Source organism: Naegleria gruberi (genome assembly GCF_000004985.1).
Source record: "Naegleria gruberi genomic scaffold NAEGRscaffold_17, whole genome shotgun sequence".
Classification (NCBI taxonomy): Eukaryota; Heterolobosea; class Eutetramitea; order Acrasida; family Naegleriidae; genus Naegleria; species Naegleria gruberi.
The window spans coordinates 46097-64270 of NW_003163310.1; the positions used below are offsets into that span (position 1 = coordinate 46097).

Genomic DNA, 18174 nt, shown 5'->3' on the forward strand with positions numbered 1-18174 from the left:
TAATTAATTGTCATGCTGTTATCGGAGGTGAGTAAAATTATCATCATTATCATATCTTTACCAAATCTAAATATTGTACATTATCAATGACACAATACAATTTCATCATCATAATCTTCTAATAGCCACTTACAAATTCCAGAGTGAATTGAAACAAATTGAAAACGGCAAAATTGTTGGTTTAGCTCAAGTGGAATATTCCTTTGAGAAATCACAACTTTTAATCAAGACTTCCTATTCATCAGAAGAAGAAGATATCGATGAAGAAGAAGCAGATAATTTATTGAAATATCAACTAGTACATTCCAATTCATTATATTTAAATTATACCAAGTCGTTGATTGGTATTGAGGAAACCAATGATGAACCATTGAAGAATTATACACTTCCGATTGTAATTGAATTGGGAAATTCAATTGATGGTTCAATAATAGTTGTAAATAATACGAATTATTATGTGAAAATTCCAGATTTGTTCAAGGGAAAATATGCTTTGCAAATTGTGAATCATTCTCGTGGTGGTGTTGCTTTTGGAATTTTACAAAATACTTGTGGATCTTTATCTCCAATTCAGGATTATTCAATTACTAGTTGGAAATTGTGGTTTGTTTTGGTAACTGTTTTGGGAATGTTGATTGGTTTGATTTTTGACTTGTACAGACCTTATTTTGTAATTTTTATGGCTCTTGTTTTCTTTTTATTGAGTGGAGTTTTGACATTGAAGGAGGCATTGAATGGGTTCTCAAATGATGGATTGTTGGCTATTGCATTTCTCTTCCCAGTTGTCCAACCTCTTTCTACCAATCCAATTTTGTTGAAATTGTCAAGTATCATGTTTGGAAAACCTTGGCTTACTCCAAGATTATCCTATTTGAGAATGTTTCTCCCAATTGCCATCTTGTCCTCAATTTTGAACAATACTCCAATTGTTGTCTTGTTTTTACCAATTATTAAGGATTGGTGCAGAGCTAATGGGTTATCTCCTTCCAAGTTTTTAATTCCATTGAGTTATTTCACTGTTGCTGGTGGTTTGTGTACATTGATTGGTACTAGTACTAATCTGGTGGTTTCAGGATTGATGGTCAATTATGGATATAGATCCTTCTCATTCTTTGAATTTATTTATATTGGTGGAATTTTACTCGTGGCTACCTTTATTTACATGATGACATTCGGATATAGTTTATTACCTAATAAGAAGGGTGGTTTATTCAAGTATGCAACTGAGAGGGCTGAAAATTTCCTTTCCCAATTGACTGTTACGGATCCACAATCTCCTCTCTTGAGAAAGAACAAGACTAAATTATTGGAACATTTACATTTACCTAAATTGGAAATTATTGAAGTGATTCGTCCACAAGGTCGTTTTGAAGAAAGCGCCGAATCTTTGGATGATAACATGACGGAAAAGATTGTTCCAGTTCCAGATGATTATATTGTTCAGTTGGGAGATAAGATTTTCTTCAAGGGAAGTCCAAAGGATATTATGGCCTTGCACTCAGTTACTGGACTTTCTGATAAATTTAAGGATACTAGTATTTTCAAAGTGATTGGTACTGAAGAATTGAGAAAATCTTTGGATGAAACTACAGTCAATTTGGATCAAAATGAAGTCACTGAGGAAAATGCTCAAGAAGAAGGATCTCAACCGCAAGCAGGTGAAAATTCCCTCACTAGATTCCCAGTTCCAAAGAGTCAATTGAAACAAGCTTTAGGTCAAGAAGAATCAGAGCCATCCAATGATCCAGAATATTTTGAAATTGTTGTAGGAACCAGTAATCCATGTTGTGGACAGACCTACAGTGAATTCTCTCAATTCTATCAAGTTGCATTATTCGCAGTGAGACATCGTGAGTCAATTATCAAATCAACCACTGATGCCAGTGACTTTTCTGAACTCAAAGTTCAAGTTGGTGATACAGTTCTCGTTTTATGCAAGGCAGATTTCTATGAGAAACATAGAGAAAGTCTCGAATTTTTCAGCATTTCTAGATGTAGTGTCAATCCAAAAATCGATCACAGACCATTCATTGTGAAATTTAGAGGAAGAGAGTTTAACTTGTGGTGGTGGGAATATTTAATCTTTCCAATCTTTATGGCCATGATTATTGGAGCTAGTGCTGGAATTCCAATGGTCATTTGTGCAATGGTTGCATTTGGATTGATGGTCATTTTGAAATTGCTCTCACCAACCAAAGCTATAGCCTCTGTCGATTGGGAATTAATCATTCTGGTAGCATGTTCTTTAGGTGTTGGTACTGGTATTAGAAATTCAGGCATTTCTGAAGCATTTTCTGAACTCATCAATGCCATGAATATTCCGGATATTATTTTGCCAGCCATCATGTTCTTCATTACTCAAACCATCACTCAGGTCATTACCAATAACAGTGCAGCAGCCACAACTCTCCCACTCGCTCTAGCATTGGCTCAATCAAGAAATTTAAACTCTCAAATGTTTGGAATTATTGTTGCTGTTGCCTCCTCCAGTGAATTTGCAACTCCAATCGGATATCAATGCAATTTAATTATTCAAGGACCTGGTGGATATGGATTTTTGGATTATGTAAAGGTGGGTCTTCCTCTCAATATGATTTACTTTGTGCTGTGTAGTGTGTTTATTCCATTAATTTGGGGATTGAGAGAACCAAACTTTTAATAAATCCTTAAATAATATCGTTAACAAGTTTGAAATTTAATTAAATCTCATATTCTCTTTAAGGTTGAAAACAATCGAAAAATCGTTTCTTTCTCTGCAATGCTTCACATCCATATTCCTCATAATCCGCCATAGCAACAGCCATTTCTGCGAAGGACTCAAGGGAACCAGCAATACTTCCTCCAATCCATGATGAGTAACGTCTCTCAGGAGCTGCCACCACACTTAATCTCAATGATTTTGGTATTAATTGTGCCAAATCATGTCTAATTCTGTCTGCCAGTCCAGGAAGGAGCGAAACTCCTCCCGAAATGATAATATTATTGTAGAGACCGTAGCGAGTGTCAATGTTTGATGCTTGCATGCTGTCTTGAATAATATCAACAATTCCTGGATATTCAGAATTAATTATTTGAGGATTGAAGAGAATTTCATTACATGTGAAATGTTCATGAGATAGATTTAACACTTGACCATCAGGTAGCTCATACTGTTGATGTCCTTCACTAGACATTCGACTATTTTCATATTCTCTATCATAATCCTCTGCAACACGACCAATTTTCCTAATCATTTGATCCACAATTGACCTATTCCCTTCCAAACAAATTCCATGATTTTCACTCAACATTTTAATCATGTAATCTGTAACATTGGCTCCTCCAAAATTAATCCTCCTCGTTGTATTATTATCTACAAATCCCCAATAACATGGCACTATCTGAATCACACCCTCTCCCAAGCATAAACTCAGTGCCGTCGTTGTTCCACATGCATAGACAGACATGAGAGGTTGTGGAGAGCAGGCAAACGATCCAAATCCATACTTTTCAAAGAATAATTGCATTAAATGATTCTTCTGTGAGGAGGGTTGTAAAATTGAATCAATGAATAGTATTGATCTCGATTCATTGTCTGAAATTTCACATTCAGAATTTTGAGTATTTTTTGAGAGAATTTCTTGAAAGGTATAATCAAGTAAAATTTCCATCAAATCCCAATTTTTAATAATTCCATTTCGGATGGGATAGTTTAGATTGAGAATTCCTTCTCGTTTAATTGCCTGATCACCAATATAACCTGATTTCATAGTGCAATCACTAATCATGATGGGTGAATATTTAGGTGTTCCGATACAGGAAGGAAAGACACAGCTGGGTGCATCTTCTCCTGCTATGCCTGCATAGAATGTGCTTGAACCGCAATCTAAAACGAATACTTCTGGCCACTCATCACTGAATGACATTTTTTTTAAATTATTCTCTTATTGGAGAGATTACAAAAAAGGTATTACAAAATCAAAATATCAATGTGAATAGTTGTGTTGTTAAAATATATTTACAATTTTTGATACAAGACTACTTGAACTAATTCCTTTCCATCATTGGCATTGGAAATTTCAATAACCTTAATTAAAGATGAATAGGAATTGAGCCACAACTTGACCTTTTCAGTGAGTGAAAGTAAAGAGCTAATTTTTTGACTCTTTGAAGTATATGGAACTGTGAATGCCTTTGAAGCAAAGAAACCAGATGGAAGACTATTGACGTATTGATAATCGGAATAGGCAGTAATGCTCAATCTAACACCCAATTTACCGACATGTTCTCTCAATTGTTGATCCTTGAATAAATCGAATGAATACATTGGTTGTTGTTGTTGTTCGGTGCCTGTCTTTAAAAAGTCAGCCAAAGTAAAACATGGTGAATAAGCAATAGCAGTCTTTTGGACATCCAAAAGGTTAACCTTGGTCTTTTTCACAATAACATAAATAAAAAAGTTGTGCAATGATTTTTGTGGATCAGAATTGACAAGAGCTTCAATTCTCTCAGTGAAGGTGGATACCTTATCTAAGGCAGTAATGTGAACCTTCAAGTCAGGTCTATAAGTGGCACTTCCTCCAATTTCATTCTTGTTAATCTTTTGAGAAATATTTGGAATTGTCTTGTGTTGGATGATCATTTCAAAAGTAATTCTTGAACTGACTTGACCCAATGCAGTTGGATGAACCAATTGGCAATCCAAAAATCCAGAATCAATAGTATATTCATATAAAGTTTGAGGATTTTCAATATTGCCAATTGGATTATACTTTGGTTGGAGATAGGTATTATTTCTAGTGGTTGAATTTGTGGTTGGTGTGGAGGAAATGGACATGCTATTTACAAGACTACTCAATGAATCATTAACCGTCTCGATAATACCACGGGATGGTGGTGCCTGATTGTTAGTATTATTATTATTATCATTGGTCATAATGGTTGATTCAACTAATGGTTGTTGTTGAGAAGGGGATGATCCGACGACAACTGGTGGTAATTGTTGTTGTTGATACATTGGTTGTTGTGGCTGTTGTTGGTTATATACAGATCCACTCATGGTAGTATCAATGGATGAATACATCAGACCATTACTTTGATCATGATCATCCAACTTGACGTAGTGTTCAGTGCTTTGTGGAGGCAAGTTATTATTGTTATTGGACATTGAGCGGGAAAGATTTTGAGATATTTTTTAAGAGTTTTGATTTTGAATAGAGATTGGAAAAGGCTCAAAATAAAGTTTGCTTGAATTTGAAGGGAATTGGAAAGAAGATAAGGATGGAAGGTTTTGTTAAGTGAAAAGGAAGAGGAATCCAAAATGATGATAATTGCAAATATGGATTAAGGGTGTTTGACACGTGTAAATTACATATTTTAATATTTCTTAATGATGATGATGAACATTATTGAATTTTTGTGAAACTTTCTGATGAATTAAAATTCCTTCAAGCGTATGTATGGACAATGTATTAGAATACCACATCTCTGTAATGTGATTGGAATTGTACAATGAAACAATCAATCTATGGAATATTCCAAACCCTACCCAGAATCCTTAATCGTCATACTGTTATTCTAACTGTATTCAGTTTATATAACTACTGGATAGGAAGACTTAATCCTAACAAACTCAAAGACCTTTATATCTCTCAATGAGCGTGCAACTTGACGATATTGATGGATGTAAAAATCGATTGATAATCAAAAATACTACAGAAATTTCCTAACTGTGTGCATTCTCACCTGTTGAAAGAGATAAAACAGTGACCTCTGCTTTATATAATTGTTATAAACATCTGTGCCGATCAATCTCTCTTGATGATTTTAAGGATAATTCACAGGATTGATGTATAGCAGCACAATATTAGCAGAGTTTACAAAAGTATTAGTGTGAAAGGAATATTCTCCATAGCCACTGTTGTTGATAATTTCTTCAAATAGTGGTTTTTTGGCCAAAATAAAACATCTTTATATTCTTCTCAAATTATAGATTCATCCAAAAAAGTCAAAAAGACGAAAACGCGATTTTATTTGGTATCCAAAACTCATTTTTAGGCAATTTTATACTGTACTATATTTGAAAGACTCGCTATGCACTTTGTGTTCTCTCTCCAAACACATACAAAGGCTACCCATGAAAAAAAAGCCTAAACATCATGTTGGCGGCAAATTATCAAAACAACAATAGCAAGCTGAACATTTCGAAGGCTTCGTTTTCGTCTTGTGAACCAAACAAGGAAGAAGTAAGCAGCATGCTTGAACAACAACAGCAACAACAACAATCATTGAATGATTCATTGGGTGTTCTCTTGTTTCATTCCTCATCATCAACAGCACCTCCTCCTCATACAAACAATAATTCTTCTTCACCATCCACTCCAACAAGGAGACAACCATCTGCAAGAAAACAACAACAAATTACTGAATATGAAGATGACATTGTATTCGGAAAGGCTTTGGAAGTGTTGGATCTCAAACAAGGAGTTAACAAGTCAATTGTATCATCTGCTTCTGGTTCTGTTCATTCACCTTTTAGTGTTGTTCAACAACAACAACAGAATAAGGAATGTTTTGGAGTAAATACAAGTTCTCAATTGAATGGTGGTGGTGATCCATCAAGGAGGGCAGAGTTTAATTCACCACTTCCTTCACTCTCTCCAAAGCCATTTACTAAATTAACGAGTCAGCTCTCTTCGTCATCATCCAATTCGTCATCTTCGAATGGATCAGAAGAGACGTTATCTTCCAATTCGAATGAGGATGGAAACTGTCTGTATGGCAGTCCAAAGAAACCAAAGACACCCACCAAAAAGACATTTGCAACCTATGATGGTTATTTGACATCTCAATCTTTCAATTCTTGCAATTCTTCAATGAATTCAATTAGTACGGGTGGTAGCAGAATTTATGATCCATCAACTTCACCATCCATTGTTGAAAGGAGAAGGAGTAGAACACTTGCCTCGTGTGATGCCTATCAAAAGACAATAGATGACTATCTCCATATTCAATGTATTGAGAATTATATTCCAACCATTACTAATAATTCAACGAAATGTATACAGGTCACTTTGAAAATTGATTCCTACATTAAGGGATTCGAGAGTGAGGTACTGACTGATTGTCATCCATTAGAGCACGAATGTGTTTCTCCAACATTAAGCAAGACAAAGAAGAAGGAAAAGCCACAATTTGCGAGTGTGGTTGTTTACAAAAAGAATTGTAAAAATAAGAAACATTTAGAAACAATGTTCAAGACTATGATTCTTCCACCCAACTCTACCATCAATCTTACTCCAAACAGTTGTCAAGATACAATGTCTTTGACTGACGACTGTCATAGCCCAGACTGTGTAAAGAATGTAAAAAAGCACTATAGTTACGAGATTATATCCAAAGGATTTGTCAAGGGAAATTCGAGCCCTTCCCAATCAGATTTATTTATTCCATCACCATCTAGCAATACATACGAACAAGCAGATGGCATGATGACTAGTAGCTCTTCAGAGAGCTCGTCCACCTCCTCACCAACACAATCATTCTTTGGCAGTAGCCATTCCCTGAATAGAAACCTCTCTGTAAATGAAGAAACAAGACAATGCACCACACCACCTCCAGGTTGGAATCTAGAAAGATTGAAATTCCTGTCAATAGCAGACCACGTCGATTGACCATTGGAAGTGTTCATTATGCTGGAGAGCCTTACATACCACCTGTCATTCATCAAATTATTCTCACCATGAAGCAACGAAGAAATATCAGAGACTTGATTAATATCATTGATAACAATATTAGAAATGATTCATTCTCAATAGAAGGTGATTGGAGACAACGATTGGATTTTCTAATCTATTCTCCAGACTCCTTCGTGTTGATTAGAGATCAAGAATTTTTACACATGATTGGAGAAGAATTTGTTGGTTTTAGCTGTTTCACTTATGCTGCCAAGAAGAGAAGAATTGACATTCTGAAAATGCTCTGTAAGGCACAACCAAGCAAGGTATATGAAAATATTCTCCTTGATATTGAGCAATTAGAAAAGATTATAGAACTGAAAGACAATGATGTGATTAAAATCTTGATCACTGCCCTCCAGTTCCACATTGAAAATGAAAGAAATCAAAATCTCAAATTGGAAGAAGAGGGTCAAAAGAAGAAGAAACCATCCCTTTCAATCTTATTGAAAAGACCACATCACCACCACGAAGATGATGGTATTGAAACTGAGGCATTCATTAGAAAATATGTTGCCAGAAATTTCATTTTCATTGACAATTTGAACGCAGTGAAGGTTATTTTGGAAATGAATTTAGTCACAGTCCAAATGGCAGCAAAAATTGCTGCAACCATGTCCAAGGTTAACACTTTAAGATTCCTTCTCTCTAGAGAATACATCAAGCCATGTGATTACTTTGAGGGAGGTAATGTACTCCACTGGAGCGTTCTCAATAGAGCTTCAGATGTCATACAACTAGTTTGTGGAATGAGAGCTACCAAGAAGGGCCACCGTGTTAATGTGAAACGAGGTAGCTCCAGTCGACTTCAACCATTCAATGGCATGACAGCATTCGAAATTGCCAAGACAGTCTATGATCAAAACAAATTGTCGGATGAGGAAAAACTGATTTATGAACATTTACAACCAACCAAAGCAGAGCTTATTAAGGGTGTTGTAGAAATTGTTGTACATAAAGTTATTCATTAATTTATTGTCAATTTAACTCCAACATGTCCATATTCGCAATTCAAAATTCAAATGAGGTGAATGTGAGCCAAATTGGGGTAACAATTAATATTCATCTTTTTTGATCATTACTTAACTATATTTGTACATAATAACCTGGGTTTAGAACTATGAGAATTGCGGAAGAGGTCCTCTTCATTGCTTGTACGATTATGTACAGTAATTGAGTTTGGGTACTGTCTTGTCCTTAATTAATTGATAAATTTTGCAAACAAATAAAATCGAATTCCAATTCTATTCTGGGTAGCCAAACTCACGCTGCATTACCCCAACTCTAATACTAATTGGTTTAAAAAAAATTAAAAATGACCCATTCTCAAAAAGAATTGGGATTAGAGGTAGTAATATTTGGATGGAAGATAGTAATTAATGTCTGGTTTTAGTGATAATCAAACAAAATGTAAAAGGAGGCTAAGAAAAGTAACTGGTTTGCGTCGACCGGGAATTGAAATTTCCTTTTTTGGAATTCATTTAACTTTTAATTTTATGATGAAATTATGAATTATTTATTTTAATATTATTCATGATGTGAAACATCATGTTGAATTCTGTTCATTATTTTTAATTCATGATGTGAAACATCATGTTGAATTATTAACAAATGTTGTTCTTCAATTTTTCATTGAATGTTGTTCTTTCAATGAATGTTGGAATAAGTGTCCAGTATATGATAGAATTGTTAATACAAGTAAGTTTTCTATTATTTTATATTTATTAATTGACTCACGGGTAATGGAATTTCCTTTTTTGTAAATCATCATGATTGATGATGATTGATGATGATTAAATAATAATAATTTATTATTTTATAGATGATGGTACAATTAGATTTGTTAGTACATATCCTAATTGTATTTTAAAGAAAGAAAATTCACCAACTAAAATTGAAGATATTATTCGTGAATATGAAGATGTAAAAGTTGTTTTAAATGAATTAGGTAAATCAACAACAAAAATTTATTCATCAGATACAACAAAACATATGAATTTCCTAAAAGTTTTATTTATTTATGTAATGGTAATATTAAATATGATCAATCATTAAATATATCACAAGGAATTTATACAATTAAAATTCAAGATGATGAACATGATCACAAATATTATTATTTATTCGGAAGAGGTTTATTATTTCTATCAATTACATTACAAATGATTCCAACATTTAGTTTAAACAAGTATTATTATGAAATTGTATTGAATGATTTAAGTAACACATATTTTGATAAGAATGAAATTATTCAATATAAAATTGAAATTTTGCCATCAAATATTATTCAACAATATTCTAAACGAAAGTTTCTTGTTAGAAAAGATAGTCAAAAGAACTCAAGATTTATTACATATCAACCTGACGCTCAATCACCATCAAAGAAAACAAAGAAGAATAACATTATTGAAAGTGATATTGAAGATTTCGATTGCAATATTAAAGATATTGATGATTGGGTATAGGGAAACGGAATTTCCTAATTGGGAATGTCATCACACAATAAATTAAATTTATTATTTATTCATTGATGTTCACAAACTGTGAATTAACACATTACATGATGAAACAATTCAAACATTTACTCAAACTTTAAACATTAACCATCGGGTAACGGATTTTAATACATGTACTAGTATGTTTATTAATTGGTCGACGCACATAAATTTAAATAAACAAAATTAACAAGATTTTAAACAAAATCCTACATAGAGTTGGAGAACGGGAAATGAAATTCCCAAATTGAAATTGAGAAACAACTATTCATTTCACAATAATTCATACTATCAAAATGAATTGAACCCGGGTCACGGCGATGGCAACGCCGTATTCTACCACTAAACCATCGACGCTTCTTGTTAAGATATTAAGGTTCCTTAATTTAATATAAGGAATATCCAAAATGCTTAAAGTACAACACAACAAGAATTGAGTATTCGTTTGAACATGCTGTAAAATATTTCAAATTATGCTAAGATCATTTGATGTATTTAATGCCATAGGGCATTGAGAGCCATCATTTGAAGATTCAAATAGTATGTTCTTGATTTTATCTGATAAAGCACAAGAATAACATTTCATCCACTAAATTTTATAAATGTTGACTGTGTTACATAATAGTATTTAATTATTATTGAAATGAGGATAACAATAAATTATTAGAAACCATCTCTCATTACATAATACTTTGAAGATGAAGAGTCCATCATGGCAATTGAAGGATTATTAATATGAGCTGCCTGTCTCTTCATTCTCCACTTTGAAACAAGTACAAAAACAATGGTAATGACAGCTGCCAACAATAAACCACCAAACACAACTCCAATTGACACATAAAGCCATGTGAAATCTCTTTTTTCAGAGATTATATTTCCATCATTACTACTTGGACTTCCAATAGTTGGATTACTGTAAGAGGGAGAAATAGGCATCATGAAAGCTGACACGTCAATATAATTAATGGCATTCTGATTTGCAAATAATTGAAAGTATGCTGTACGAGCCAATGTTTCATTATTGGAAATTGTAATACTTTTCATAGTTTTTGAAATTTCTACAACATTCTCATAATTTTGACTATTTGGAGTTTCAGATTTGAATGATTGATAGATTGTAAAGGTGGATGCATCCTTTCCAAATATTCTTGGAATTTTCAAAATAACTTGTTGACCAGCAGGTAAGGAAATTTGATATAAATGTGAAATTCCATTAGAAATTGGTTCCAAATAGAGTTTTGAATTGTTTCTCAATGTAACTCCATGGGCAGTGTCCTCTCTCTCGTGATGTGGAGGTGGTGGAGTATTGTCAATGACACCACAAATTGTGACAAGTCTGCCAGAAATCACACTACTTGTCAGTTCACAAGTTTGTTCATTACAAACTAATTTTTGATCAGGTATCCAATAATCATTGACCCAAGTTGCAATACTCAAGGTATCTTCTTTGATATTAAATGACTTTCCATTTGTGGCATTGTAAAATGTGAAATTTGAATTGAAAGAAAAGACAACATTAAAAAAGCTTGGATCTGATGTGTTGGTTTTTGTTGAAAATAAATAGAGTGGTACATAATCATCATAATCCAACTTAATTTTTGAATATTCCCCTTGCCTATTTTGTAAATTAACCGAATATGGAAAGTTAAAAATATCTTTAAATTCCATTTTTAGATTTTCATCCATTGGCGAATATTGTTGACGAAAATTCAAACTTCTCTTAAACTCAATCGTGTAAGGAACATCAAAATCAGCTCTAACATTCTCAAATGTCTTTCCCACCAATCCAAACATGAGTGTCTTATTATTTCCAATATAATCTCTTTCCAAATTTAGAACAGTAAATGTAAATTCATTTCCTTTTTGAGAAAGAGCTTTAACTGGCACCACCGTTTGACTATCCTTAAATACGACACATCTATAACTTTTTGGATCCGTGTCCATCACATCCGTTCCTACAATTGCCATTGTAATATCAAGTGTTGGAATAGTTGCCATTTCTGGTATAAAACTTTTCGATAAATCCAATTGAAAAACATTGTAAATATTCATGGTATCATATGGTAGAAAGGGTAAATTTGAAACAACTCGTGGGAAGGAATTTGACACCAACTCGAGATTGTTAATTTTTGCCATTCCGCTCATGTTTGTAAATTTCACAATCATACTCGAGTCAACGCCAATTCCTGTTAATGTAAATGAAGTAAATGATGTTTTTCTGATGGTAAAATATTCATCGAATGAGAAACCACAAACGGCGGACGCGAGAAGTGTCAAAATGAGAAGGTGTTTGAGTAGTGACATTTTTTTAAATAACATTAAAAGGGGTTTCATAAAATCTTTGTAAAGCCAATAAGAAGGTTTAATTGGCAACAAGATCGATAATTGGAAATGTTACACGGAGTTTCGGCTAGAATAGTTTCGGTGAAACACGCAAAAAAAATGAAAAGAAACAGTTCACCCACATGGCTCACAGCAGCATGCTTGTTGATTTTCTCATTGTTTGGCAGCTTCTGTTTAGTTTCTGCCACAGCAGTGAACGAAGGAATCTTTAAAAGCGAAACTAATATTCAGTTTCTTTCAGAATATTTTCATGTGGAAACTAAACTTGCAGCAACAGGTAGAAGAAATGGCATGTATAATTTATTTACACAAAATGAGAAGAGAAGAGATATGAATAGGTTTCTTCATGAATCTAATCCATTTCTTTTGAATGAACCTTTACTTTCGTCTACTTTAAATCATCAACGAAATATTCAACAAGAAGACGAAACTCAATTTTTCAGTGTCTTGTTGAAAGTGAAAGATATCCAAAAGTTTAAAAAGGAAAACACTAACTTGAATATCCAACCAATGGCCAAAAATGTAATTTCCACAAGAATGGACATGGATTCAATTCAATCCTTATTAGGAAAAGATTACATTGAATGGATTGGACAAATTGACCCAATTTTCAAGTTTGATATTCAAGATTTCATGGAAAATAAGCAAGAAACAGTTGAATTGTTAATTCAGTTTGCAAGTGGCATTTCTAATGAAATGAAACGAATGATGGAAATATTCGAAACTCAATTTGGCGTTTCACTTTTAAGAATTGAAAAGCAAAATCTCATGTTATTGACAGTGCCTAGAAGATATGCCCTCGGAGTTTCGTATGAAATTTCCAAAGATTCTTCAGTAATTTGGATCGAACCAAAACAAGAAATTTCACTCACCAACAAATTTTCCAAAAGTATCATTGATGATGGAAGTGAGAGAATTCAAGAACGTGTGAATTTTGGTGGATTGACAGGTGAAGGTGAAACAGTAACAGTGGTCGATGGATCTTTTGATGTCACTTCATGTTTCTTTGCTGATCCAAATGTTCCTGTCACTCAATTTAAAACCTACAAGGAAGGAATGAAGTTGACTTCACAACAAGTCAATTCACACAGAAAAATCAAAGCTTACTATGCATTTGTAGATAATAGAACAAGAGATAGTGATCATGGTTCACATGTGGCTGGAAGTGTTGCAGGAAATTCCATTTATAGTAATAGTATTGGTGATACGTTAGTTTCTGATTATAATGGAATAGCTCCAGATTCAAAAATGGTATTTATTCAACTTGGATGTACATCACCAGTATGTATTTCAGAAAATGGTGAGAAATTTACTTCAAGTCCTGGTTCACTTTTTCCACCTTCTGATCCATATAATTTCTTTTCCTTCTCCAAGGAGATTGCCAATAGTAGAGTGCAAACGAATAGTTGGGGAGGAGGTAGTTCCTATAATTATTATGCCTCCTCTACGGATGAGTACATTTTTAATAATAAGGATATGGTTACCTTGTTTGCAGCTGGTAATTCTGGAAGAAGTGGTTTTAAAACTATTGGAGGTCAAGCGCACGCCAAGAATGTTATCACTGTTGGAGCTAGTCATAATTCCTTTGGAGCACGTACAGTTCAGTATGCCAACTTGACATCCTCAACAAATTCAGTTGTGAGAGAGTATATTGTGGCAGTTTTACAATGTTCTCCATATTCTACCAAGTACATTAATCAATGTACATATTTCAATGATTTGAACAATATTGTGGATGCATGTGATGAGAGTGGATATTGTGCTAAAGGAACTATGTCCGTTTCGACTGGATCTTGTGGATGTGCCATTGGAGGAGTTGGACAATTGTATTGTGGAAGATGTGTCTATCCGAGTCTTGCTGTTAAGGATATTCAACCTGATTCAGTGACCTCTTTCAGTAGTAGAGGACCAACTATGGATGGAAGAATTAAGCCAGATATTATGGCTCCAGGTGATCAAATTATTAGTGTGAGATCTTATCCGACTCTGGATGATGTTGGAACTCAATGTTCTCAAAGAAAAAACCTAATTGACCATGTTACTGCTAAACGGGGAACAAGCATGGCAACACCAACTTTAGGTAAGTTTAATTCACCATTCATATTTACATTATTCTATGATTTGTAAAGCTGGCTTGACTGCGATCGTTAGACAATATTTCAGAGATGGATACTATGTGGATGGTGTGAAGAATGCAAAGATTGCATTTAATCCATCAGCATCACTTGTAAAAGCTACAATGATTAATTCTGCTGTTGATTTGGCATCTCTTTCTGAGGATACTCAATTTTTGGAAAAGCTAGCACCAAGAAATTGGAATTCCACTCGTTATCAAGGATTTGGTAAAGTTCAAATTGATAATGTGTTCCAATTTGGTAAAAGTGAAAGAAAATTGTGGATTGGAAGAACTGAAAACATTCAAAACATTGCACAATTATCAAATGTTGAGACTGAATTTGGTGATCCAGTTCTTTCAAGTGTCGAGGATGAACATGTTTATTACATTGCTCCTACTAATGCTAATTTGCCAATGAAGAATGTTAAAATTACACTAGTCTGGTCAGATTACCCTTCAAATCCTCTTAGTCGTCTCAATATTGTCAATAATCTTGACTTGGAGGTGAATGTTTTTAGAGATGTGATTTTTGGAAATTCTCAATTGTATGGTCTTTCACAAGATAACATGGCCAGGGATACTTTGAATAATGTTGAACAAGTTTGGCTCGATAGTACTGATCACGGAGTGGTAATTAGAGTTTATGCAGAGTATTTGTTTGTTCCACAAAGTTATTCACTCGTAGTTTCTGGAGATAATGTTTCCATGCACTTACTGAAAGAGTAACTTGTAATTATATCAATACACCATTTTGAACATTTAATCTAGATGAGTCTTATATAATTCTCTTTTTATTGAGCAATACATCTTCAGATGATTCAGTTCTTCCTCTCTTCAGGCTGCTGTTGCTGCAATGAGATTGGAGGAAGGTATCAAAACTGCTAATGGAAGGCAAAATTTGTTGTGAGGAGGAATGATATTGTACAGGGGAGGTTGTTGGCTTTTCATCAAAGAAGGTTGAAATATTTGGAAGAGATTGATGAGCTGATTGTGATCCAACATGGTGGCAGCAATTGGATGCTGAATGTTTTTGCTGAGAATAAGCCAAACCAGAAGAACCTGTAGGTTGTTGAGCTGGATAATATTGAACTTCACACTTTGCTTGATAGGAATAAGTATTTGCCAAATGATTCTGTTGAACTGTTTGATTGTAAGCTTGGAAAGCTCCCTTTGGTTGTGACTTATTCTTTGGACTTCCCATTAGAGTGGAATTTTGTTGCACATTGAATGAAATATTGCTTGCTGTGGATGGGCTTGATAGGCTACATATGGAGCCATTATTCGGAGACAAGCATGCTGGATTCTTCTCGACGTTTCCTGTAATCTTGACAATTTTGTTTGGTTTCTTGTTTGGCTTATTGGTAGCCAATGGTGATGATTGCTGCTGCTGACCAACACAATTCGAATTATCCACAATGACCATTGAATTGCTGTGTGGCTGTGGTGTTGATCTGAACTTTTTCCTTTGTTGTGGTGGATAGCAGGTTAGTGGTGGACAACCCGTCTCAATAACAGAACACAACTGTTCAAAGTGAGAAGTAACTGTATTGAATTGGGTAACCTTCTTGGCATTGGTTTTTGGCCACCTGGACACACCCAATACATTCAAACGTTCCTTCAAATCCCTCCATGAAACCTTCAGAGCAGTACAAGCATCTTGTCTCGTCAAGTGGTAATGTCTAGATATTTCCTCGAGTGTGAGTGAGGCAGCAATGTTTCTATAGCTCTCAGATGGACATGGTCTCTTATACTTTTCCTTTGTGAGGCCATTGATATTGGTTGGACTTGGAGAGGAATCATCTGAGGAGGAGTTTGTGCAATACACTGTTTGATTGTAAGAATTAATTGTATTGTTATTGTTATTATTTTGAGTAGTATTAGTATTAATATTGGAAGTTGTTCTTGATGGAGAGGAGGTTGATTGTGAGTGATTATTGTTATTATTATTATTATTATTGTTAACCATCTTTGTATGAATGACCATAGGACGAGCCTTAGTCGATGATGAATTAAAGTAATTATTATGAAGTGTATGAAAGGAAGCTTGAACTGAAGGTGTATTATTATTCACAACAACAGAATTAGTAGAAGGAGCCAACACTCCTTCAGCAGATTCAGAGCAGCACTGATTAGAAGAATTTACAGGACATGTAGAGTCATGGGAGGATGGTTGCTTAGTAGTATTGGTCTGTATTGGAATGACGGTATATTCTGGTCGATGAGAATGGTATTGCTGATTATAATTGTGGGCGAAGTGCAGCTGTTGTTGTGGATTGTTATTCATCTTGTATTGATGATGAGTATTATTAGGTTTATAATAATTATTGATTGGATGATTGGATGGATGGTATTACTTATTAATTGAATAGGATCTTCTTAATAGTAGTTATATTCAAGCTGCTTATTGATCAGAGAATATCGAAATAATTAAGGTAGAGTTATCAATACAGAGAAGGTTCTATATATAATGTATCTTCTTCTTCTTGTTGTGTTGTGGTTGTTTTTTGTTGTGCGTGAGAGTACTTTACTTTATAGAGTGATGGGTAAACACAACAAAAGCAAAAACAAGCAGCCTTATTCAGATAAACAAGCAATGGTCTCTGCACTTAATAAATATCATCACCGCACCCGCCCTTTTTTGGGAACACACACACCACAAATACAAACACCCAAGGGAAAGCAAACATTTGCACAAGAAAGCAAAAGGAAAACAGTTTGAAAAACAAGGCAGCAGAAATAAGGGTAAAATAAAGTGGTTGGTTTTTGTTGATAAATATTACATGGATCGGATGATTAACAAATTTGAGAATGCAAACACATTTTGAGGAATATGTTATTGAATACAAGATTCGATCAAGTCACCACTTGTATTGCCTTGATTTGATTTGGTTTTTTATTAAGGAATAATAATCAAATTTGTTGAAGAGAAGAATCGATTCTTGAATAATCAAATAATGTTGGTTAGAATGCTCTTCTAGTAATGAGATTTGAAAGATTTCACATTAAAGAACTGACAGAATAAAGACAAGTATGTATCGAATCATCCTCAAAAGCGTCTTTCCCACCATTAATAGTAAACAACCAACATTTACAATTGATAAACTTATTCGCCTTTAATGCTTTCTGAATATGGAACACGTACAAGCTTTACATTAATACCCAAAATACGATTCACAAATATGAGAAAGTAATCCATTTTTGAACAATAGATACCTTAATATATAATTTGAATAACAATGTTTTTGTCCCGCCTCAGTTTCCTAACTTCACACATCCAATACGAACAATAGTTGCGTTCAAGGAAATATAATGAAAGCTTTGAAAGTTAAAAAAAGCAGTGGTAAATCAAAAAATCATTACATGAGCTAATTACCATGAAGGTTAAAATTAAAATACTAATCGCCCACCGTGGGGGTCGAACCCACGACCACAAGGTTAAGAGCCTTGCGCTCTACCGACTGAGCTAGACGGGCTACATGTTCATCATTTTGTATTCTTAAAATAA

The 18174-nt window shown here is 34.1% G+C and overlaps 7 protein-coding genes, 1 non-coding gene and 1 pseudogene across 9 annotated transcripts; 3 read left to right on the top strand and 6 right to left on the bottom strand.

Moving 5' to 3' along the window:
* Window positions 1-2717: 2717 nt before the first annotated feature.
* On the bottom strand, window positions 2718-3905 carry NAEGRDRAFT_32689 (actin-related protein; the record flags this gene model as incomplete). Its single annotated transcript, XM_002678548.1, has 1 exon — window positions 2718-3905. One exon carries the CDS (start codon window positions 3903-3905, stop codon window positions 2718-2720), a length of 1188 nt encoding a protein of 395 aa, XP_002678594.1.
* A 92-nt stretch (window positions 3906-3997) lies between these two features.
* NAEGRDRAFT_66099 (uncharacterized protein) lies at window positions 3998-5146 on the bottom strand (the record flags this gene model as incomplete). Its single annotated transcript, XM_002678549.1, has 1 exon — window positions 3998-5146. One exon carries the CDS (start codon window positions 5144-5146, stop codon window positions 3998-4000), a length of 1149 nt encoding a protein of 382 aa, XP_002678595.1.
* Window positions 5147-6137: 991 nt separating this feature from the next.
* On the top strand, window positions 6138-8686 carry NAEGRDRAFT_57673 (uncharacterized protein; the record flags this gene model as incomplete). Its single annotated transcript, XM_002678437.1, has 2 exons — window positions 6138-7599; window positions 7842-8686. 2 exons carry the CDS (start codon window positions 6138-6140, stop codon window positions 8684-8686), a joined length of 2307 nt encoding a protein of 768 aa, XP_002678483.1.
* A 1191-nt stretch (window positions 8687-9877) lies between these two features.
* On the top strand, window positions 9878-10180 carry NAEGRDRAFT_66102 (uncharacterized protein; the record flags this gene model as incomplete). Its single annotated transcript, XM_002678438.1, has 1 exon — window positions 9878-10180. The coding sequence occupies one exon, from the start codon at window positions 9878-9880 to the stop codon at window positions 10178-10180; it is 303 nt and encodes a 100-aa protein (XP_002678484.1).
* Window positions 10181-10496: 316 nt separating this feature from the next.
* On the bottom strand, window positions 10497-10567 carry NAEGRDRAFT_t252 (annotated as a pseudogene). Its single transcript has one exon. The product of its transcript is annotated as a tRNA-OTHER (tRNA).
* A 223-nt stretch (window positions 10568-10790) lies between these two features.
* Window positions 10791-12514, bottom strand: NAEGRDRAFT_79278 (uncharacterized protein; the record flags this gene model as incomplete). The annotated part of the gene is made up of 1 exon (XM_002678550.1): window positions 10791-12514. The coding sequence occupies one exon, from the start codon at window positions 12512-12514 to the stop codon at window positions 10874-10876; it is 1641 nt and encodes a 546-aa protein (XP_002678596.1). The 3' UTR covers window positions 10791-10873.
* A 145-nt stretch (window positions 12515-12659) lies between these two features.
* Window positions 12660-15435, top strand: NAEGRDRAFT_79279 (abc transporter B family protein). The gene is made up of 2 exons (XM_002678439.1): window positions 12660-14633; window positions 14683-15435. The coding sequence occupies exons 1-2, from the start codon at window positions 12845-12847 to the stop codon at window positions 15393-15395; spliced, it is 2502 nt and encodes an 833-aa protein (XP_002678485.1). The 5' UTR covers window positions 12660-12844; the 3' UTR covers window positions 15396-15435.
* A 9-nt stretch (window positions 15436-15444) lies between these two features.
* Window positions 15445-16953, bottom strand: NAEGRDRAFT_48124 (uncharacterized protein; the record flags this gene model as incomplete). Its single annotated transcript, XM_002678551.1, has 1 exon — window positions 15445-16953. The coding sequence occupies one exon, from the start codon at window positions 16951-16953 to the stop codon at window positions 15445-15447; it is 1509 nt and encodes a 502-aa protein (XP_002678597.1).
* A 1116-nt stretch (window positions 16954-18069) lies between these two features.
* NAEGRDRAFT_t251 lies at window positions 18070-18142 on the bottom strand. Its single transcript has one exon. It is a non-coding gene; the product is annotated as a tRNA-Lys (tRNA).
* Window positions 18143-18174: the final 32 nt, after the last annotated feature.

Excerpts from the sequence above, each read along its gene's own strand:
- NAEGRDRAFT_79279 (XM_002678439.1), top strand. The coding sequence starts at position 12,845 with ATGTATAATTTATTTACACAAAATGAGAAGAGAAGAGATATGAATAGG. Across the intron at positions 14,634-14,682 it reads CATGGCAACACCAACTTTAG|CTGGCTTGACTGCGATCGTT; the intron begins GTAAGTTTAATT and ends TGATTTGTAAAG.